General features: G+C 46.9%; 2 protein-coding genes across 2 annotated transcripts in view; both read right to left on the reverse strand.

Annotated features, from left to right (window-relative positions):
* Nucleotides 1–10,758, reverse strand: part of cxadr (CXADR Ig-like cell adhesion molecule) — a 59,354-nt gene extending 48,596 nt beyond the window's left edge. The window contains exon 1 of the mRNA XM_056285312.1: nucleotides 10,600–10,758. Within this exon, the coding sequence (XP_056141287.1) occupies nucleotides 10,600–10,651 (52 nt within the window). The 5' untranslated portion in view covers nucleotides 10,652–10,758. The remainder of the gene's footprint in view (nucleotides 1–10,599) is intronic.
* Nucleotides 10,759–14,571: 3,813 nt separating this feature from the next.
* btg3 (B-cell translocation gene 3) lies at nucleotides 14,572–21,882 on the reverse strand. The gene is made up of 5 exons (XM_056284879.1): nucleotides 21,808–21,882; nucleotides 20,804–21,007; nucleotides 17,330–17,467; nucleotides 15,378–15,588; nucleotides 14,572–15,118 (listed from the first exon to the last, which is right to left on the reverse strand). The coding sequence occupies exons 1-5, from the start codon at nucleotides 21,831–21,833 to the stop codon at nucleotides 14,954–14,956; spliced, it is 744 nt and encodes a 247-aa protein (XP_056140854.1). The 5' UTR covers nucleotides 21,834–21,882; the 3' UTR covers nucleotides 14,572–14,953.
* Nucleotides 21,883–23,543: the final 1,661 nt, after the last annotated feature.

Raw genomic sequence — 23,543 nt, forward strand, 5'->3', positions numbered from 1 at the left:
CATTATCCAAGCTGCTTATCCAAAGTTGGGTCGCAGGATGCTGGAGACTATCCCAGCAGTCATTGGGCGGCAGGCGGGGAGACACCCTGGACAGGCCGCCAGTCCATCACAGGGCCGACCCACAAACATTCACACCTAGGGACGATTTAGTACAGCCGAGTCACCTGACCTACATGTCTTTGGACTGTGGGAGGAAACCGGAGCACCTGGAGGAAGAACATGGGAAGAACATGCCAACTCCACACAGAGGATGACCTGGGACGACTCCCAAGGATGGACTACCCTGGAGCTCGAAGCCAGGACCTTCTTGCTGTGAGGCCAACTGCGCTAACCACTTCACCACCGTGCCACCCCAAAGACACCCAATCAAATGGTCATCTCCATTAACAAACAAAGAAAAAAAGAAATATTTGCCAACTTTGAACTGAAACACAGAAAACATCAAGGCGTCGATCGAACTCCAGTGTGAGAAACACTGGACATCACATGTCTACACTCCCCCCTCCTTACAGCATCAATTACACCCACTAACGCTGGCTCGACGGGATTCGCCACAGCACCGCCTTTGAGTTTTTCTCTCGTCGACTTGCCGATTTCTCTGCACCTAAAATAAGAAGGAGACCGTGTGAGGACTTCCCCGACAAAGCCCGTGCTTGACAGCTCCTGGTGTTATTCTTCCCTTCCCTCACAGCTTCTCATTCATTAAATTCTCCCACTGCTCAAAGCACACTTCACTAAGGACTGTGGCGGCGGCCCGCTCACTCAGAACACAGCTGAGCGTTGCATCGTTTAACAGACACAACAGGCGTACGTACGGTCAGTAATTAGAAGCGCAATCGAGATCAAATTCCCTAAATCGGATTAAAAACGAGGAGATATTTGAAAACGCCGTTCACAAATATCTCCCCGTGTCTACAGACGGGGCTGATAAATGACCGCGGTCAGTGGCTTGAAGTGTCATTCATCAACATCCGTGGGCTTTAAATCTAGTATAGCGGCACCGGCTAGCAAGCACATCCAGCCTGACTTCACATGATGCACGAGATGGAAGACCGGCTGTCAAGCTGTCAAGCGTCAGGGTAATATAGCAGCCGAGCACGTGGCGGAGAAGGCTTTCAGAAAAACGATCCAAAATACTGCGATCAATACCTTTGTCGGCCCGTTCGGTCCCTAAAACCAACGACTGCCAAACTCACCAAGGAAGCGCAGCATTGGGTCTTCACGGTAATACACACCACTGCAAACATGAAGAAGTAAAGGTTGGCACTAAACACCCCCCTCCCCAAACCAGCTGGTTGGTAGGGGTGGTACTCCACCACAACCTGATTACAGTCCCAGATCTACTTTTTTATTTTAATAAAGGATGTCCAGAGAGCCCAGAGAGACATTTCTACAGAGCTTACTTAGTCATCACATATGGGGATTGGTACACTCTTAACAGCCCAAGCATTATTTAACTTTTAACGGTACATCGTTGTTTTCTGTACAGTACTGTGTGACACACTATTTGGGAGAATGATGAGAAAACAAAGTTTATTATTACTTATCATACAAGAAGACCTATTATGAAAGCATCAGCGATTGTATGCGTCTTACACTGCATTTCATCCATCCATCCATCCATTACCCAAACCGCTTATCCCATTTGGGGTCCCGGGGATGCTGGAGCCTATCCCAGAAATCACTGGGCAGCAGGCGGGGAGACACCCTGGACAGGCCGCCAGTCCATCACAGGGCCCACACAGTCCCACCTAGGGACAATGTAGTACGGCCGAGTCACCTGACCTACATGTCTTTGGACTGTGGGAGGAAACAGGAGTACCCCGAGGAAACCCACACAGACACAGGGAGAACATGCAAACTCCACACAGAGGACGACCCCCAAGGTTGGACAATTCTGTTGGCGTGTTATTGTTATTCAGTGCTTCTGCAAAGCTGTTTTGTTTACAGGTGTGTACGAGGACAGGTTTCAACAGCGTGCCGTGCCATGCACTAGAGCAAAGCACGTTGGAAATGAAGCATGCAGCACTACACAACTCACTTAATTGATGGATTCCAGAACTATCTCTTGGTTTGGCGTTAAACAATTTAAATCTGAATTTTGGTCTTGTGTGCGATATGCCACGCCACAAAGCAATGTTTTTGCACATTTTGGTACTGAACCAATTGAATTCAATATGAAGAGAGAATAAATAGCAACTACACTTAGTGTTTTATTATAGCCAACCGTGTCACATGTGCCATTTGCTGTCTGGCTAACAATATCTGTGACCAGCAGTTTTCACAGCAGCGGTGTGGCGCTGCTGCAAAGAAAGACTTACAACAGGGATGTTACAGTTAAGCCAAACACACACTGGCGCGGACGCCGAGCGACAACACACGTTGTGTGCCGCCCGGAGCACAGACCAGAAACGCCGGATGCCATGTCTCAAATATGGAAAGTGCCGGTTTTGAGCACGGCTGAAAGGCCGCTATCCCTGGTAAAAACGCGAGTCTGGAGGAGCGTCGGTGGAGATCAGAACCGTGGTTCTGAGCAGTCACAGCGTGTCAAATAGACGCATGTCGACTCCAGGCTGGACGCCGCCAGAGTGGGGGTTTTATACTGAAATGGACAGCGGCTCGCCTCGCCTTTGAGGAGACCAGATTTCTACTTTGGACTGGGTTTTCTTTTTCCGTTCACACACACCTTTAGGAGCGAACGTCAGTGAAATACTCCCACTTTGTATTTGCAGTCTTCTACAATTTGCCAAATTGAAAAACATGCCGACACAAAAGTTTGCTTTACATCATCACGGGAGCACGGGCTTCTGACCAAGTGTGTTCAACATCTCCTCCCCGTGTAGTGTTTTGGCAAGAGGCCCAGAAGCCAGTAGCCAGCACTCCTGCTACCTGTGTATACGGAAATGGCTCTGAACACAGAGGGCCTGTACTGCCATTAACCGTGTTAGGCGGCCAGAAGTGAAATTAATCATTTTCAGTCATCCCCTTCGTTTGCAACTCACGCTGACTTCAGTTTAGATGCGAAAGGGGACGAGAAAGAAAATAAAAGGGGTTGGCTGATGTGTTGGGGCTGGGGTTAATTTTTCACTCAACCATACAGCGGAATAGGGGTTGGCACAGGGCTTACACATCTCCGGCATATTAAAATATTAACGGCCGCGGCTCTGAATATTCATGGCCGGTCGTCCCCATCGTCAGATTGTGGAGGACAAAGCAGCGTCCCCGGAGTGTAATCCGATTCTACATGTTCTCGCTTTATTTCCAAGGACGGGGGGCTCCGGGCAGTGTAGGCGGCTGCTGGGTTGGAGGTGAAAGTGCTGCTGCGGGAGCTCGTTTCAGCCAACAGGACAACGAGTTGAGGGACGGGACAGCCGTGTCACGACAACCAAATGTGAAATTCTGGCCTCGAGGCACAGCCGTCTGGCGTGGGGGGCCATGAAAACGGCGCAGGTTGAGCTGTTCATGCCCCGTCCGTGGCTCTTGTTGCATTACCGTCTTTTGAAAAGGGGCCACAAACTATATCAATAAAAAAACATGCGGGGAGAATTGTCCATTCTCATCAGTGACACAAACAAGTACCGTTTCCCCGCCATAAGACGCCATTCTGCAAACCGCCGGACACATTTGAGATAGCATTTTGTACCATAATACAAAGGAAAGACAGGAAGTTAACACTCGTATCGTAGTCTGTCTACTCACATTTATAAAGAAGGTTAAACAGGCGTGTGGATGTAGAGGACAGTGATGGCCGTGTGGGTTAGACTGAAGGCGGCGGTGTTGTGGTAGAACACCTCGCCCCAGCTTTTCACAAGTCTACCAGGACAGTTTAGTCGGCCGACGCCGGCGCGTCGCTTTTCCTGGCTTGGCCTATATTTCATTTCTCGAACCCGCTGTGGACCCCGCATGTGTCGTCTACGCCACACGGGTCTCGGCGTTTTGGTGCCCCCCGTACGACATATGCACATCGGAGGGGGTGGATCATAATGCATTTTCACCTGAATGTAAGAGAAAGCGAAGATTTTCTCTGTTGTGTGACACATCTTGCTTTTATCCACTTGGTCATGAGAGCAACCCATTCTCAACATCCTAGGCCCACAGCAACATGCTTTCAGCCGGGGGGGGGGGGGATTACTACTACCCCTTTAAAGCAAGGGGGATGGGAGCTTTCTCTGACCAACAATAGCACACATATGCAAACACTCTCAGGATGTGCGTCTCTGTTTTCACAAGGTGTCCTAGCAACCGACTGCTGCCCGTGTCGGCTTATCAGGTAACAGCCTCCTTCGTCTCCTCATGGCTGCTTTGCATTCACGTTTGCCACAGGTCCCGGGGCTTCGCCCTTCACTCGTGACGACCAAGCAGCCAAAGGAGGACGACAGCACGGAGAGAGGACACAAAGTTCTCCAGCACTGTTGCACGACTCGAAGCTTAAAAGAACGGTAAAAACACGGCACGTTACAGCTAGCAAGATAATTATGATATGAGCTAATAAATTAAATGTATAATTGAAAAATCGAGCGCTCATACAACCAAGATATCCATCGCCAAAAGCCAGTTTTGAAGCAGAATTCCCTCGTCATGGAAGATAACACGAATGCCGTGACTGAAGCCAGTTTAACCGCTGTTTTGGGAACTCCTCCGGACCGCTTGGGTAAACGCTCCGATGTCCTGTCAGCTCGGCACACGGCGAGCGAGTAAGACTTGAAGCACGGGGATGGCAGCACGTCACATCAACCCTCTGTTTTTGGTTTTAGATGGTTTTCCAGTGCTAAAGGACACGGTTGGTCTAACCCAGAGTCGCTGCTTTCCAAGTCACTTCCCGCCACCTTGTCTATGGAAGGTGGTTGGAGCGTGCACATTCTGTCTCCCCCCGTATTGAAGAGTTTCTCAACATGGAGTTTACGCGACGACATGCGACTGCATGGCCACGTCCTTGAGGCATTACAACAGCTATGCGAAACCGCTCACAACTTCATCACAAGGGGACAAGAAACTTCTCTGCAGAGATTCGAGCTCTCAGTATTTACGTTACATTTCCCCTTTAAGCAAACACCACCGATGGTGTTGACCAGTTAGCCGGTGTCCAGAAGCATCTGTGTGACGGCACTAGAATTGGACAGCCATAACCAAGGAGGGACGACGGGGGTGAATGTGCCTTTTGACAGACAAACGCACGGGATAAAATCAAGTCCACAAAGAGAGACTGTTACGGCATGTCCTGAAAAGCCGACCGGCGGTGTTCTGTCGTTTCATTTCCAGGATGACAGAAACCTTTCAATTTCCAGCCATCTCGTGATCTCTAGACGGCCCAGGAAACCTACTGAGAAAAAGCGTAACACAATCATAAGACCGGAATCACAATTCCTTCCTCTGTATTGTGTGGGCCACATGTGTTGTAAACAAACTCGTGGGCTACCTCTACATTGCAGGCACGCCCCTGTTTCCCAAAACTGTTAAAATCTGAAGAATCGTTTAATTCCCCGTTCAAGTACACCGTTTTTAAACGTGCTCATTTCACATTCAACATCATAATTTGAGAGAACAAAAAAGGGAGCACAAATGGCCCCGTTGCTATTTCGCCATTAGAGAGGGGTTAGTACATTATTGTGTGACTGTATGTCAAAAGAATGCGAGGAGGAGTCTGGCGAATACTGTTCTTGCCTGGTGGAGTGGAACAGCGCCCCAACAACATGCCCGCGCTGCCATTAACATGGTAATGAGCCCAAACTAGGGTACGCAGTGGTGTACCCCACGGGACAAGAGTAGTCCCAACGACACAGGGTCCAGACCTGCACTCGTTACTCTCAGTGCCACGGCCTACACATGACAGGCAGATGTAGAGGCGGAGGAGGCGGAGGCCGGACCAGGCGGCGGCGGGGGGGGGGCTTCTCGGTAACCGGTGGACTGGAACGTCACTGCCCTGACCACGGCCCTGCGACTCCCCTTCAGACTCTCTGTGACCCAGCCTCCACATGACAGGCAGATGTAGAGGCGGCGGAGGCAGCGGAGGGCGGACCAGGCGGGGGGGGGGGCTTCTCGGTAACCGGTAGACTGGAACGTCACTGCCCTGACCACGGCCCTGCAACTCCCCTTCAGACTTTCTGTGCCCCAGCCTCCACATGACAGGCAGATGTAGAGGCGGCGGAGGCAGCGGAGGCCGGACCAGGCGGGGGGGGGGGGGGGGCTTCTCGGTAACTGGTGGACTGGAACGTCACTGCCCTGACCACGGCCCTGCAACTCCCCTTCAGACTCTCTGTGCCCCAGCCTCCACATGACAGGCAGATGTAGAGGCGGCGGAGGCAGCGGAGGCCAGACCAGGCGGGGGGGGGGGGGCTTCTCGGTAACTGGTGGACTGGAACGTCACTGCCCTGACCACGGCCCTGCAACTCCCCTTCAGACTCTCTGTGCGCCTCCCGGTTTTACTCGCCGAGGCTCAGCCAGACCTGATACAACAGGCTCAGGTCAGGGACGGGAAGGGGAACCCGGGTGTTTCCGAGAAAAGGGCAAATAAAACGCACACACACCCGTTCACGTGAACTGGGGTTTTGGGCCATTACGGTGGCAACCTCTCGACACCAGCAGCAGCAGGAAGCACACACGTACTACATGTGATGCGGTTCACCCACACGGACCATCACACAAAGAAACACACACTCCCAAAACACCGAGAAACACACACTCCCAACAACACCGAGAAACACACACTCCCAACAACACCGAGAAACACACACTCCCAACAACACCGAGAAACACACACTCCCAACAACACCGAGAAACAACACCGAGAAACACACACTCCCAACAACACCAAGAAACACACACTCCCAACAACACCGAGAAACAGACACTCCCAACAACACCGAGAAACAGACACTCCCAACAACACCGAGAAACACACACTCCCAACAACATCTAGAAACACACACTCCCAACAACATCTAGAAACACACACTCCCAACAACATCTAGAAACACACACTCCCAACAACACCGAGAAACACACACTCCCAACAACACCGAGAAACACGCACTCCCAACAACATCTAGAAACACACACTCCCAACAACATCGAGAAACACACACTCCCAACAACACCGAGAAACACGCACTCCCAACAACACCGAGAAACACACACTCCCAACAACATCGAGAAACACACACTCCCAACAACATCGAGAAACACACACTCCCAACAACACCGAGAAACACACACTCCCAACAACACCGAGAAACACACACTCCCAACAACACCGAGAAACACACTCCCAACAACATCTAGAAACACACACTCCCAACAACATCTAGAAACACGCACTCCCAACAACATCTAGAAACACGCACTCCCAACAACACCGAGAAACACGCACTCCCAACAACACCGAGAAACACACACTCCCAACAACACCGAGAAACACACACTCCCAACAACATCTAGAAACACACACTCCCAACAACATCTAGAAACACACACTCCCAACAACACCGAGAAACACGCACTCCCAACAACACCGAGAAACACACACTCCCAACAACACCGAGAAACACACACTCCCAACAACACCGAGAAACACGCACTCCCAACAACACCGAGAAACACGCACTCCCAACAACACCGAGAAACACACACTCCCAACAACACCGAGAAACACACACTCCCAACAACACCGAGAAACAACACCGAGAAACACACACTCCCAACAACACCAAGAAACACACACTCCCAACAACACCGAGAAACAGACACTCCCAACAACACCGAGAAACAGACACTCCCAACAACACCGAGAAACAGACACTCCCAACAACATCAAGAAACACACACTCCCAACAACACCGAGAAACACGCACTCCCAACAACACCGAGAAACACACACTCCCAAAAACATCAAGAAACACACACTCCCAACAACACCGAGAAACACACACTCCCAACAACATCACGAAACACGCACTCCCAACAACACCGAGAAACAACACCGAGAAACACACACTCCCAACAACACCGAGAAACACACACTCCCAACAACACCGAGAATAACACACACTCCCAACAACACCGAGAAACACGCACTCCCAACAACATCTAGAAACACACACTCCCAACAACATCGAGAAACACACACTCCCAACAACACCGAGAAACACGCACTCCCAACAACACCGAGAAACACACACTCCCAACAACATCGAGAAACACACACTCCCAACAACATCGAGAAACACACACTCCCAACAACACCGAGAAACACACACTCCCAACAACACCGAGAAACACACACTCCCAACAACACCGAGAAACACACTCCCAACAACATCTAGAAACACACACTCCCAACAACATCTAGAAACACGCACTCCCAACAACATCTAGAAACACGCACTCCCAACAACACCGAGAAACACGCACTCCCAACAACACCGAGAAACACACACTCCCAACAACACCGAGAAACACACACTCCCAACAACATCTAGAAACACACACTCCCAACAACATCTAGAAACACACACTCCCAACAACACCGAGAAACACGCACTCCCAACAACACCGAGAAACACACACTCCCAACAACACCGAGAAACACACACTCCCAACAACACCGAGAAACACACACTCCCAACAACATCTAGAAACACACACTCCCAACAACATCTAGAAACACACACTCCCAACAACATCTAGAAACACACACTCCCAACAACATCTAGAAACACACACTCCCAACAACATCTAGAAACACGCACTCCCAACAACACCGAGAAACACACACTCCCAACAACACCGAGAAACACACACTCCCAACAACATCTAGAAACACACACTCCCAACAACACCGAGAAACACACACTCCCAACAACACCGAGAAACACACACTCCCAACAACATCTAGAAACACACACTCCCAACATCTAGAAACACACACTCCCAACAACATCTAGAAACACACACTCCCAACAACACCGAGAAACACGCACTCCCAACAACACCAAGAAACACACTCCCAACAACACCGAGAAACACGCACTCCCAACAACACAAAGAAACACACACTCCCAACAACACTAAGAAACGCACACTCCCAACAACACCAAGAAACACACACTCCCAACAACACAAAGAAACACACACTCCCAACAACACTAAGAAACGCACACTCCCAACAACACCACCGGGACGCCTTTGGCTAAACATCCACATCTTGTCAGTGTGTGTGTGTGTGTGTGTGTGTGTGTGTGTGGTGTGTGTGTGTCGGGGGGCTTGAGTGTGTGTGGGGGGGTGAGTGTGTGTGTGTGTGAGTGGGGTGTGTGTGTGAGTGTGTGTGTCGGTGTGTGTGTCTGTGTGAGTGTGTGTGGGGTGTGTGTGTGAGGTGTGTGTGTGAGTGTGTGTGTCGGTGTGAGTGTGTGTGGGGTGTGTGTGGGGTGTGTGTGTGTGTGTGTGTGTGTGTGTGTGTGAGGTGTGTGTGTCGGTGTGAGTGTGTGTGGGGTGTGTGTGTGAGGTGTGTGTGTGTGTGTGTGTGTGTGTGGGGTGTGTGTGTGTGTGTGTGTCGGTGTGAGTGTGTGTGGGGTGTGTGTGTGAGGTGTGTGTGTGTGTGTGTGTGTGGGGTGTGTGTGTGAGTGTGTGTGTCGGTGTGTGTGTCGGTGTGTGTGTCTGTGTGAGTGTGAGGTGTGTGTGTGTGTGGGGGGGGTGTTGGCAGATGGTAGACACAATAAAAACAACAACGCAGTACTCTGAAGTGCTCCAGCCACAGGTTTTAAAGCGGATCAAGCTATCGTGTTAACTACCAGTAAACGACGTCTTATAAGGCGCCATAGGGCCCCCCCTCGGGCCCCCCCCCTCGCTCCCCATGTGGGTTCCGCAACGCCATTACACTCGGGATTCCTCACCGAGTTGGACTCGCTCACAGCCCAACGCAGCCGAGGAGACGAGAAAAGGGGAACCGCACGACACACAGGCAGGCAGGCTGGCTGACGGCGGCCACGTCCGAACCCGCAGGGTGACCCGGCGCGGAGACGGGCAGGGTGACCCGGCACGGAGACGGGCAGGTCCTCCCTCCTCCCGTTCTATGGGGCTCGGGTAAATTCGGGTAAACTAACTGGGCCAGCGGCGCCAACAACGTCCGCTGCCGCGCCGCTTTTCCTTTGGCCGGCTGGTACGCGGAGACCGACCCATGAAACCCCGAACTGAACCCGAACTGAACCCCCCCCCCCGAAACCGGCTTCAACGGTACGAGGACGGGGTCCGGCCCGTCCAGCCGCACCCCACTAACAACTAGACCGCCGCCGCTGAACTGTGAGGCGGGATGCCCACTCAGCCCGCCCAGAACCCGGGCAGTGAAGTTCTGGTCTCCAGAAGCGGACCCGGATGCGGCGCGGCCGCAGCAACACGCCATGACTACCCGCAAACTAACTAACTTGAGGGGCAACTCCACTTTATTCAAACCGAGAGGTCCGCGGGACGGTTAGAGACGGTACGGTGTTCGCGTCCTCCTCGCCATGGCGGGCCCGCCAGCGGTTCTGGTCGCGGTTCCCGTTGGAGATTCGGGCGTTAAAGGAGGAAAAGAAGGGCGGTTCTTTGTCCGGCGGGGGTGCGGACGCTTACCTGCCAGGAGGCCGAGCAACACGCAGCAGAACCGGGCTGCCGTGGACTCCATCCCGCTCCAGTTATTCCGCGGACTCGTGGGTCAAGAAAACAAACTCGGCTCCGCCGAACTTCTGCAGGCTCCGGAGTAAATGAAGCTCACCCCTTCCAGCCAGAGCATCCGAAACTCCGCTCCCCCGCCCCGCCCCGCCGGCAGGTGCACACGGGGAGGGAGGGGGGAGGGGGTTGGCGTGTCATGTGACCGAACTTCCCAAACAAGACGCACGGCTGCCCCCTGCCGGTGAATTAGCATACTAGCGCTATTGTAATAGTATCAGCGGCGCGTTAGTGTATGTCACAATAAAAGTACAGTATGTTAATACAAGTATGATCATTATAAGCATGACGTATGAGCGTTAATACAGTTGTGTGGTTTTAGTTTACCTGCCCCGAGCTGGCGACTACATTCATTTCTCTACACACCACCTGGGGGGAAAATGATTATTCTAGTTTGTTCTATCCAGTTGTTGACTTTCTCGTATCCTAATCATCGCCATCAAACTTTAGCTATAAAGTACTGTGACGTGCATGGATAAGTAGACACGTTGGTCCTTGACGAACGGGTGGGACCTTTTTAGTCCAGTGTTTCTCAACCGGGGGTCCGCGGACCCTTAGTGGTCCGTGGTGTAATTGCAAGGGGTCCGTGAAAATAAAATATCTTTAAAAAAAAGATCCTATGACATTTATAGAAATAGGATTATTTTACTCAAATGTGACTGAGACCTTTATCTACCTAAGCTATAAAGGGTAACAGGACTTTTTTCTCTAATTACATCTGTTTCACAAGTGTAATTTATTGTATTTTAATAAGAGATCTCGCTCCCGTTTGCATTGTTAAAAGTTACTGCATAACAATTCTGTTGTTACATATATCTGAAAGTTACTGAATACATATTCTGTTTTGTTACATATATCTGAAAGTTACTGAATACATATTCTGTTTTGTTACATATATCTGAAAGTTACTGAATACATATTCTGTTTTGTTACATATATCTGAAAGTTACTGCATAAGAATTCTGTTGTTACATATATCTGAAAGTTACTGAATACATATTCTGTTTTGTTACAAATATCTGAAAGTTACTGAATACATATTCTGTTTTGTTACATATATCTGAAAGTTACTGAATACATATTCTGTTTTGTTACATATATCTGAAAGTTACTGAATACATATTCTGTCTTGTTACATATATCTGAAAGTTACTGCATAAGAATTCTGTTGTTACATATATCTGAAAGTTACTGAATACATATTCTGTCTTGTTACATATATCTGAAAGTTACTGAATACATATTCTGTTTTGTTACATATATCTGAAAGTTACTGAATACATATTCTGTTTTGTTACATATATCTGAAAGTTACTGAATAAGAATTCTGTTTTGTTACATATATCTGAAAGTTACTGAATACATATTCTGTTTTGTTACATATATCTGAAAGTTACTGAATACATATTCTGTGTTGTTACATATATCTGAAAGTTACTGAATAAGAATTCTGTTTTGTTACATATATCTGAAAGTTACTGAATACATATTCTGTTTTGTTACATATATCTGAAAGTTACTGAATACATATTCTGTGTTGTTACATATATCTGAAAGTTACTGAATACATATTCTGTTTTGTTACATATATCTGAAAGTTACTGAATACATATTCTGTTTTGTTACATATATCTGAAAGTTACTGAATACATATTCTGTTTTGTTACATATATCTGAAAGTTACTGCATAAGAATTCTGTTGTTACATATATCTGAAAGTTACTGAATACATATTCTGTCTTGTTACAAATATCTGAAAGTTACTGAATACATATTCTGTTTTGTTACATATATCTGAAAGTTACTGAATACATATTCTGTTTTGTTACATATATCTGAAAGTTACTGAATACATATTCTGTTTTGTTACATATATCTGAAAGTTACTGAATAAGAATTCTGTTTTGTTAACTATATCTGAAAGTTACTGCATAAGAATTCTGTTTTGTTACATATACCTGAAAGTTACTGCATAAGAATTCTGTTTTGTTACATATATCTGAAAGTTACTGCATAAGAATTCTGTTTTGTTAACTATATCTAAGTTACAACTGAAAGCTCTTATTTTTGCCCCAAAGAGTGAATAAATGCTATAATGCAATTTAAAATGCAGTTTCTGCTGTTTCTATCAAATTGCAACCCCCCTCCCCCAAGATCAGGTGGAGGGGTCTTCAGGGTAGATCAAAAATACGCAGGGGGTCCAGGACCCCAAAAAGGTTGAGAACCACTGCTTTAGTCGACTGGTTAACGTTGTCGCTTGCGGAGCGGGAGACACGGGTTCGCGTCCCGGCTGTGGCGACGGTCTCCCAGACTGCTCCCCCCCCGCCCCCCCCCCCGAATTCGATACAGTACGTTCCGTTCACAAGATGCTCCTCAGTGCACTTTACGTGAAAGTGCAAAGATTTAAAAAAAAGCCATGATAAAACAGACAGCAGTGGAAGGGTGCATCCAGCAGAGGGCAGATGTCCGCCGGGGTATCTGCAGCCGGGGGGGGGGGTGTTACCGCTCAGCTGCGGGGCTTTCAAAGGGTTTGGATCAGCTGGATCACCGTCATGCCTGTGCACACAGGCCCAGCAGGATGCGAGCTTAGCCGCGGACAGACACCCGGACACAGCGGGAGAACCGGGTTTTCCTGCCATTATCAGACTTCTGCACAGGAGCCAAGTTGACAGAATGGGAAATATGAGGGAAAAGAATTAATATGCAAGGCTCAATCTAAAAAAAAAAAAACTCCCCCAATAAACCCATTTTTATTTGGTAGGTTTATTTTATATGAGACGTCCCCATGCAGGCTGGCAAGAGGTAATGGTTGAATAAAACAGAAAATGTCAACCTTAATGGAATAGCTAAGAAAATAAAGTAGAACCGCATGAATCCAGATAAAAATGATTAAAACCCGTTGACTGCAGGATCAGGGCTCATACAGTTAGAAGCTGGACTACATGGATACTGGTTTTGGTTTTGTTTTTTTAAATCTGGGCTTTAATGATGTGCTGTTTGGATCAGCCCTTTCCCCCTCGGCTCGGTTGGAAATGTCCAGCGAACACGACTATCCGGGAAAATGTCAGGCCACTGAACTGCACACCTCCACCTGTGCATGGAGGGGAGGAACGAGAGCTTGCATTTGCTCATCAGGTGCATCACTCTCCAAAATGTAATTAAGGGACCTTGGTTTTCCAATCTATTCTGAGAGCTCAATCCACAAACTGTGAAGCGGTGACAACGCCCTTGTGCACTGCTCATAACTTCCATCATGTGTGACGTGTCTGTGGTGGCCTACTGTGTAGCTAACTTTGTAATGCTGTTGATGGAGATACAGATGTTTAAACTGGACTCTGTATCGCTGCTGAGCTGTGATAACAGGGTGTTTGGTTGGACTACATGTAGTTTGGCTTTCCATTACTCACTATACGGTCTCATTATAGTCAAGCTTCACAAACCCCAGCACAGCGGCACAACTGACCCCCCCCCCCAAACTTCACCTATATATATATATGGTAATGTGGCATCTGTGTTGAGGCAAATTTGCAATGTGTGACACTGGGCTATACAAATAAAACTGACTTGACAGCCACAGCTTAAAAACTACCATACTCTGCTGGTGAGGTCACCAAACACATACTCCTCCTCTGTGGCGGCACCTATGGCACGTCTCAAAATGCACGATACACCCACACACAACCGGACTTCTCCGAGCCATTTTAAGTAAACACCAGCAAAGGAACCGCAGAACGCGTGTTATGACATTGCAACATACTGTATGGTGATGTACAACTTTTAAGAAGTTTATCCTATTAAACGATATTCTATTGCGTTTCTCACTCATGACTTAACATAACTTACACGATAAGCGCACAAGAAAGCAATGTGATGCTTTGAAATGGTGTTTAATAAACATAACTTAGCCAATACATTTCATAATTCTACATTATGAATAAATAAAACACTAACAAATGGACGGTAGGTGGCATACATGTAGTTCTCCCATCATAAAAATACAGTACTTATTACAAGGCTAAATAAGACTAATATGCCTAATTTATTACAATTCATTTACTTTACTCACACTATTACAAATGGTCTAAAGTGCACAGAATAGTTATTGTCAATAAGTCAAAATTTAACTATTTCAGTTCTCTTTAAAAAATGATCAGTGATCACAATGGTTACTTCCATTTTTGTTCCCTAAATGCCCCGTTTGAACTTAGTGTCACCGCAGATCCTAGCTGCGACAGCGAGCTAGGATCTGGTTGCCGTCTCAGTATCCCGGCCCTCCTCTGTAGCCAGGCGGAACCCACACGTCGTGTCTTAAGTCCTGGTGAAGTCTGCCTCGCAACCGAAAGCCATAGCGGGGCCGCGCAGGAACGGGAACTTTAGCTGCCACCGTCTTCTTGGGATTCCATGTGGGCGCGGCTGGGTTCATCTTAAAGAAATACACAAAGGTCTTTTTTACTGCCCTGAACAGAAGAAACCCTTGCAACATGACTGGTACACTTTTAGCGAACTGATCAACTTGAGGTGACAAATTCAAACTGTAAATGGAACAGTACTGGAGAACTAGCAGCATTCAAGTTTTTAAATTCAACTTTGAGCAACAAAACAAATAACCGAAGTGTGTGTGTGTGTGTTTGTAGAAGGAGTCGCTAGGTTGTTGCTGGAATGACAGCATTTCTTTAGTTTACCTGGTGAGTGCAGCAACTGCGGGGAGTTGTAAGCGGGGAGGGAGAAGAGGAGGTTTCCCTGAGTGTAGTCTCCTCATCGGAGGAGGAACCCGAGTGGTAGTCTGACGTCACCCTCTCCAAAGCACTGGCGACCTTCTTTGTGACATCTTTGTCTTTCTCATCATCGCTTGAGAAACTGGCCACGGAGAAAGACGGGTTCTGCTCTCCATATCTAATAACAAACGTAGGGGAAAATACCTTAATGTCTTTTCTTGGAGGCTTGGTCTGTAGCGGTACAGACAGTCTTGAAAAGGGGCTTGATATAAATGAAGAGGACAGGACAAGTAAATAAATAAACATAACCAGCAACTCTACATTTCAATTCAACTAAACATATTGAACGAGTTCAATATGGTGCCTGTTTACATACATTCTGAAGACATTTGACTTGCAGGCAGTGAGCAATTTAACTCGTGCAAAATACAGCTTGTGGCATCACACCAAGTCAAAGGATTTATTAATTTCTGATGCTGAGAAATACTTTCAATGCTTCAAAACCTTAAACGGCTTTATAGAACAAATGAACCTCTATTTGGCTACTGTTTAGATTAAGTGCTTTTATTTGGAGTTCAATTAACAGTAGAACGACCAAGGCAATCATTTTGACGGTTTTGGATTTTCAAAGTTTAATAACTTTGCGGAGGGAAAAAAGATATAGACCTGCCACTCCATGAATGCTCCAAAAATTGCAAATATTTGCATTAAAATTAGCTTTATATCAATTGCACACAAAAAAAAGTTATGATAAGATCTTCCTAAAACGACCAGCCGTCAAAAAGACCGCACACAATTTGCGCGTGATCGTGTGCGTCATGTCAGTACTTATGACGCGTGTTGGTCGCATCATTTCCTTCGCGAAGTTCATTGCTCTGTCCTAGAAACACACTAGCGTTCTCCAGTGCAGAGAAATAGTCTAAAGTTGTCTGGTTACAGACGCCGTTTCCAATGCACCATGACTACCACCGAGGCGCTGCAGTATTTACAGGCGTTGGACAGTGGCGATTTTGAAATTGTTTGAAAAATAGTATTAAAGTTGTTAAAATTTTAATCTTGGTGTCACTTAGTTTCATAACAGACATACTGACATATGTAATGTCAGTATGTCTTTGACATGTGTCTGACATTCTTGTGTAAGAAGTCGGGTTGTTGTGATGCGTCTAGTGTGTTGGTGTAGTGTTGTGAGTCTGTCACGTGTCACTCTCAACCTTCACTGTTGGCTAGCAGGAATGCTAACAGGAGAGCCAAGTGTGTAAGTCTCTCCAACAGCAAGCCCTATGTAGTGCCTCCTCGTGGCAACACACGGTAACTGGGTACACCTTGGACCCTGGCTGAACTACAAGGGACTCGGAGGAGGTCTGGCCCCTAGACGTGCGGTATGCAGGCCCACTGGTGTGTGGATATTCCCTGATGCCCACAAACCAGCCCCCAGCTTTGGGTTAAATAGTGCCACTGCCTAGTGGACACCTCGGGAGAGGAATAGGCTACGGGAGTAAACCCCTACAGAAAATCAACGTCTACAGTGTTGTCGTTTTTTGTTTTTCTTGCCCTTTTGTGTCCGTTTAAGTCGGAGAGCACTGCTGGTGTCATGTGTCTGTCTGCCGCTTCTCCCTCTCGTAGCCCCCCTTCCCATCCATCCCTGTATGTTTATCTGTTGTCTTGTTTCACCCCGTTCACTGTAAAGCGACTGAGTATAAGAAAAGCGCTATATAAGATTGATTTATTATTATTATTAGTGCATTAATATCTCAATTGGGTATCTAACTTGACAGAATATAGTGTTTAAAAACCGTCGTCATTCTGACTGCCCATGGTTGTTTTAGGTAGGAGTGAAATCCCAGTAGTTCTGGTGTTAATCGACATACACATGCAGTTACAATTGATTATTGTTACGATTCCATTTTGCAATGACTCACCTGCAACAGACCTCCCCTGGATCAACCCACAGGGTCAGTTCTCGGGGCAGCCCCAAGTCACTGTACTCAACCCCACTCTCCTGGCAGGCCTGCAGAAGCTCTGGATCCTGCCTCTGGAACCTGTTTACTCTGATGCATCTACAGAAAAACAGACCACAGATTTAAGGTATCCAAATAACAACCATCTGGAGCACATACGAGACGAGCTTTTATGGAAAGGCATTTAGAAGACGTTTCCTTTGGTCAAAGACAAAAACTTCAGTTTTTTTTTTAACTCATATGAATTAACAGTTTTTATGGATGGGGTGTTATATATCATCACCTATTCTATATTTATCTGTTAGAGAATGTAATGTGATTGTAACACTAGCCAATAACTCCATATTATCAGTTATCGTCTTTCAATGGTATTCAGAGTTCATACACGTTTCACCAATGGTTTTCAACGGCTATTCCATATCTTTCAGCTTAATTTAAATGACCAAACGAAACCATTTTTAGTGTTAACATTAAAAAGGTGTGTCTAGTGTTTAAATACTATACATGAGTTCAGTATAGTTCAAATACTTTACTATACAACCTTTGCAAGCCGTATTTTGTATTTCTCCATCCATTTATTACCGAAATATCACTTGCTCAGCACTGTCGACAAGATAGCAAGCTAAGCGATGACGGCTAACAAATGGAGCTGCGTGTAAGCGTAGAGACAAACGGTTGCACTTGCACACAAAAACTGTAAAGCCCTGCTGCACTGGTTCCTCACAGTTTTACTTTTACTTGGTGGGGGTTGATGCCGCTTCAGACAGGTTTCCATGCCTTTTCCAAAACCTTTACAGAATTGGAATTTTTCATAACTTTTCCAGGGCAAGATTATGTTTTCAAATTTACACTTCTCACAGGTTTTTATGGCGGTATGAATCCTAGGTGTTGTACCAGGGCAAAAACTGGCTTTTGTCATATTGTGATACACAGTTGTATTGCAAGAATTTATGATAACAATAACCTACTACCTACCTCACGTTTCTCACAAAACGAGGTCTGAAGTATTTCAGGGATTACATTTGAAAACTAGTTTTGGTTCGATATTATACTTCACATTACCAAACAGTTTAGACTGATGCACCACGGCTGGATACCTAAATATGGTAAGATGTGCACGTGTCAGCAGATTCCATGCCTACTATTGAAAACATGTAAAATTCCTCATCTTTATCGCGATATTCTCAATACTGCCCGGCGCTCCGCAAGCTTCTCTGGGACTAACTAAACTGTGATGTACAGTGTTGGTAAATAAGGGTTTACCGCTTTAAGAGCAAGATCTGGGGTCGGACTCCGATTGGTTGGTAGGGAGGGGCGAATGAGGAAGTTGTTGTAGTTGTGTGGTGCGAACGGTATTGGGAGCTCCGCGCAAGTGAAAGGAAATATTATCACTAAGAACTGTGATATACTGGACCTACGTCAAAGTTTTGTGCAGCTGTGAAGAAGGATTAAATGTGTTTCCAGAGAGAGAAGACGGTGTCCTCGCCATTTTCAGACGAAGTGAACTATTGAACTGTGTTGGGTTGTGCTCCGGAGTTTAGCTAGCTAGCACCAGGCAGTGATGGACAGCGCCGGCGAACTTCGGCCCAGGATCCCAAATAAATTCGGTTCCCCTGCATCTTCCGGCGAAAGGTAGTCGGAAGACGGAGACAGGAAAAGTAACAACTGCTATACAAATAAAATGGCAACTGATTAGACTTCCCCGAGGGATTCACAAGCAGTTACAGTATTCTGACTAATTCTAATGATTCCATGACAAATGCTCACAAGATAAATGCTCACAACACTAAAAGAAAAAGAGACAAATGCTCACAGATTGTTTTATAATCTATATTTACAGCGAAAAATGACAGTATTGTGGTGACCCACATCTATATAACTAGAGACATTCACCTAAGAGGACGGTGTACCTTTAAGGGAAGAGGCGAGGGGTCAGATAATGCACTTCCGCTTCCGGTACACAGTTCAGTGTCGTTGTCGAATGTATGACATGCAAAGTTGGAGCTAGTAAACTAACTCGACTACGTCTACTCTCACGTCTCCTGTCTCGTTGTTTTCTAACTCCACAGTATACGGATATACAAATATGAAACATGTTTACATATCGATTTAATTATGAAAATATGTACAAATACTTTCAAAACCCAATGCACTAGTAAAACATGTACATGAAATCGATTTCCTCACTGCAGTTGGACACTGCATCCGACTGGAATAGACCGATAATGGAACATTGCTCAACATACGCCGTGGCAATTGACAGTCTCTATATAAGAAATTGGTTGGCAAAAGACTCTATAGACACCGCTTCAAAATCTCTTAATTAGGTCACTGTGATCCCTATTACATGCTTAGACCTATGTGATATGTCTTGTGACACGCAACAGACTGTTCAATGGAATATTTTTCCATGAATAAAGGTTAATTAAGATTATGTATTACCAAACAGTAATTGGTAGTCCCATTATCGTGATTATCTGTAAGATCACCATTTCATTTGTCAGGGAGATGTGATCCCTCTCACATGCTCAGGCCTATGTGACATGTCTTATGTGACATGCGACAGAATGTTCATGGAATATTTTTCCATGAATAAAGGTTAAATAAGATTATGTATTACCAGACAGTAATTGATAGTCCCATTATCGTGATTATCTGTAAGATCACCATTTCATTTGTCAGGGAGATGTGATCCCTCTCACATGCTCAGGCCTATGTGACATGTCTTATGTGACATGCGACAGAATGTTCAATGGAATATTTTTCCATGAATAAAGGTTAATTCAGATTATGTATTACCAAACAGTAATTGATAGTCCCATTATCGTGATTATCTGTAAGATCACCATTTCATGTGTCAGGGAGATGTGATCCCTCTCACATGCTCAGGCCTATGTGACATGTCTTGTGACATGCGACAGAATGTTCAGTTGAGTTTTTGACAAATAAAGATTGTAAAACAATTTGTGAGCATTTGCCTCTTTTTCTATTAGTATTGTGAGCATTTGTCTTGTGAGTGTAAACTACTAATAAGACACGTTAGCCCCTAGCTAACGGGTCTGACCCTTTAGCCGAGCGGTTGGTGATGTCGCCTTGTGGTGCGGCACACCTCGTATCGAATCCCGCACCGGGCAACAAAGTAACCGGTGGCAGCGGCGGGATCCGGAAGTGTGCAGATGCTCAGAAGTCTCTTCGGAGCGCGGGAAGAACAAAGTGTGAGGGCGCGCTTCCGGGGAGGGTGACGACTGTAAACTACTATTAAGACACGTTAGTCCCCTAGCTAACGGGTCTGACCCTTTAGCCGAGCGGTTAGTGATGTCGCCTTGTGGTATCGAATCCCGCACCGGGCAACAAAGTAACCGGTTACATGAGCATTTGTGTGCGCAGCAGTTCTAATGTGTCAAACCATAACAAACACAGAGAGATGAGCGGTACCTGAACGCCTGGCCCCGGCTCGGGTTGTCGGGGTACCAGTGCCCCCTGAATTTCTCACGCAGCGCCACGGCCAGTCGGTCCACGAACAGCTCGATCCTCTGCGACTCCAGCTTGCCTCCCTTCTTCAGGAGCCTCTTGACGAAAAACACCACGGCCGCGATTTCTTGCTTCATGTCTGCCGCTTCTCCGCACCGCTCAAGTCGTCTGTGGAGAAAACGACACAGCGAAAAAGCCACATCACGACACCGCGCGCAGCCGGGCCCCGCGAGAGGCTCGCGGGTCGCACGTCGACGCGTGCTCGGTGACCCGCACTCCCGCACAGGTTGACTGGGGGGGGGTTTAACCGAGGGGGGGGGGTTTAACCGACGGCCGTTGGAAAAGCGGGAACCGGGGAGCCAGGCGTCGGCGGGAGGGGGGGGGGAGAAGCGTTCCAGAAAGGCGGGCTCTGACGCATCACTTCCGCGTAGTGACGTCACACGCCGCCGCGCTCCGTAAGCCCGGACGCCGACGCCTGGCTCTGGAACGCCGAGGCTACAATGTAACAACAACAACACCCAAAAAACACCAAAACGGCACATTTAAATAACGCCGTTATTAAAACGAAATTAATAATTTCACGTAAGACTTGTATAACCGTAGGGATATATATATATATATATGTGTGGCAATAATGTATAGTATGGGAATAATAAACAACAGAACAATGAGGTGATGATATCAAATGTAAGCACATATCAAGGTTGGCGACGTCATCCAGTCGTCCATCGAGCCAGAGTCCGTAAGAGAGCAGCGTCGACACGGAGCGGCTGCTAATCGATAGCTGGTAAAGCTAACGCGCTAAAACACGACACGCCGTCAACACAAAGGGCGCCGGGAAGCGACCGCCGAGAGGGAGAGTTGAGCGCGGGCGAAACTCGCCGTCCGAGGCGAAAACCTCCGGCGAACCTTCCTAGAAACGCGACGCAACTTCCAAAAAAAACAAACCCCCCCGTTATTCGACTTACTTTTCCCTCTTAGGTTCCCTCACCATGCGGGCTGTTGTTGACCATCGGCGGGCGGGGGGGGGACTGGCTTTTACTTCGGGCCACGTAACTCCGCCCATCAAGTGCTTAGCCCCCGCCCCTTTCCGGTTCTCACTGGTTCCGGAATAACCGACGGGAGCCGCTCGTTGGGCAAGTCTAACGTCCGTCATCTTACCGGAAGACGTGTCGTGTTTTGAGCGAGGCGCCCTCTGCGCTGCGGCCGCGATAGAGAGAAGGGTCGCGGCGGTGTTTTTATTTACTTCTGCAATGCTTGAGGACCAGGCTGCGGAGAGTCCGCGTCTATTCCCTGCCGTGCTACCCCGTAAAGCAGTGTTTCTCAACCCAGTCCTCAAGGAACCCCCCCTATCCTGCAGGTTTGCATTGTAACCCTGCATAGGTAGCCCTGCTTGTACTTACTTGACCAATCATCTCGCAGCACTCAATTATGCAAGGTGTGCAGCATCTGACAAAATTCATTGCTGCTTGGTTGAATAACTACAAACAGGTACCTATTCAGGGTTGCAAAGAAAATATGCAGGATAGGGGATCCTTGAGGACTGGGTTGAGAAACACTGCCGTAAAGAGTGCCGTTGCTTCTATTGTTGTGTCTTCTTGTGCATGAGCGGCGCCTTCAGATATACGCGCTTGCTTGCAACCTGTTGTGCAGTAATTCACGAAGGGGTAGCTGAGCTTTAGACCCCAGTTGCCTGGTGGTTCAAGCAAACGGTACCCCCCCCCCCCAAAAAAACACAGCTGCAGAAACACGCTCCTCCATTTGCAGGCGTTTTAGTTTCTCACTTTGTTTTGAAGATGCGACGTGTAGTCCACATTTTCCTCAGGTTCCTACAGTTTACCATAGGCCAATGCGGATGAAGTTCAGAGGGTCTCTCCATATGGGGAAAAAAATGGCTGGGATCTTAATTTTGTATTCTTAATTGTTTACGATAGATAGGTAGGTAGGTAGTTTGATGTAATAACCTTTGCGTCCTTATCATGGAAATCTGTAGAAGTCTGTGATTCTTTTATTTTATTCTAATTCCTTTTGTATTCGGTCCAAGTGGTTCATGGTTTTAATTGCAGGCTTTGTCCACAAGAGGGCGCTCAATCTCCACTACTTGCCCTTGTTTAACGGCCCACCGTAGGAATAAAAGATGTTCAGTCGTGCACCTGGTGATCCAAGGAGACAATGCTTCTTGGGGTCATGTTCAGATTTGCAGAATTGGGCAGATGCATGCTCCCGTTGCTTGTTATGCTGGTCATCAGCACATGTTATATGCAAACATGGCATGTTTATGTTTGGCCAGCATTGTTTATTTCATAACTATTAGAAGAAACAATTCACATCTTGATTTTACAGTAAATTCAAGCTGTCTCCGCAACCCGAACATCAGGATCAGGAAATACTGATATAAATATTCAAAATTCGTACACTAATATTCATTCCATTGGCTTGTCATGTCTCATCAACTTTTAAAGGCATGTTTAAGATATACCGTCAATGTTCAAAAAGCAAAATTACATGGGGATGTGTATTTAAATTTTTTTTTTATTGAAATAGTTTAGAAAAAATACAAACCATTACTTGAGGATATATCACACACATGCTGAAAGCTCCATTTAACACACCGGATAAATACATAGTAAAAGTCACCACACAAACACGGCCTCTTTTATGCATCATCAGAAAAGAGGGGTTTGAACACTCCAAGCTACACCAA

This window comes from Lampris incognitus, chromosome 8, assembly GCF_029633865.1.
Source record: "Lampris incognitus isolate fLamInc1 chromosome 8, fLamInc1.hap2, whole genome shotgun sequence".
Taxonomy (NCBI): Eukaryota; Metazoa; Chordata; class Actinopteri; order Lampriformes; family Lampridae; genus Lampris; species Lampris incognitus.

Excerpts from the sequence above, each read along its gene's own strand:
- btg3 (XM_056284879.1), bottom strand. The coding sequence starts at position 21,833 with ATGGTGAGGGAACCTAAGAGGGAAAA. Across the intron at positions 17,468-20,803 it reads AGCCGGGGCCAGGCGTTCAG|ATGCATCAGAGTAAACAGGT; the intron begins GTACCGCTCATC and ends GTTTTTCTGTAG. Across the intron at positions 15,119-15,377 it reads GCAGTTGCTGCACTCACCAG|ATGAACCCAGCCGCGCCCAC; the intron begins GTAAACTAAAGA and ends TATTTCTTTAAG.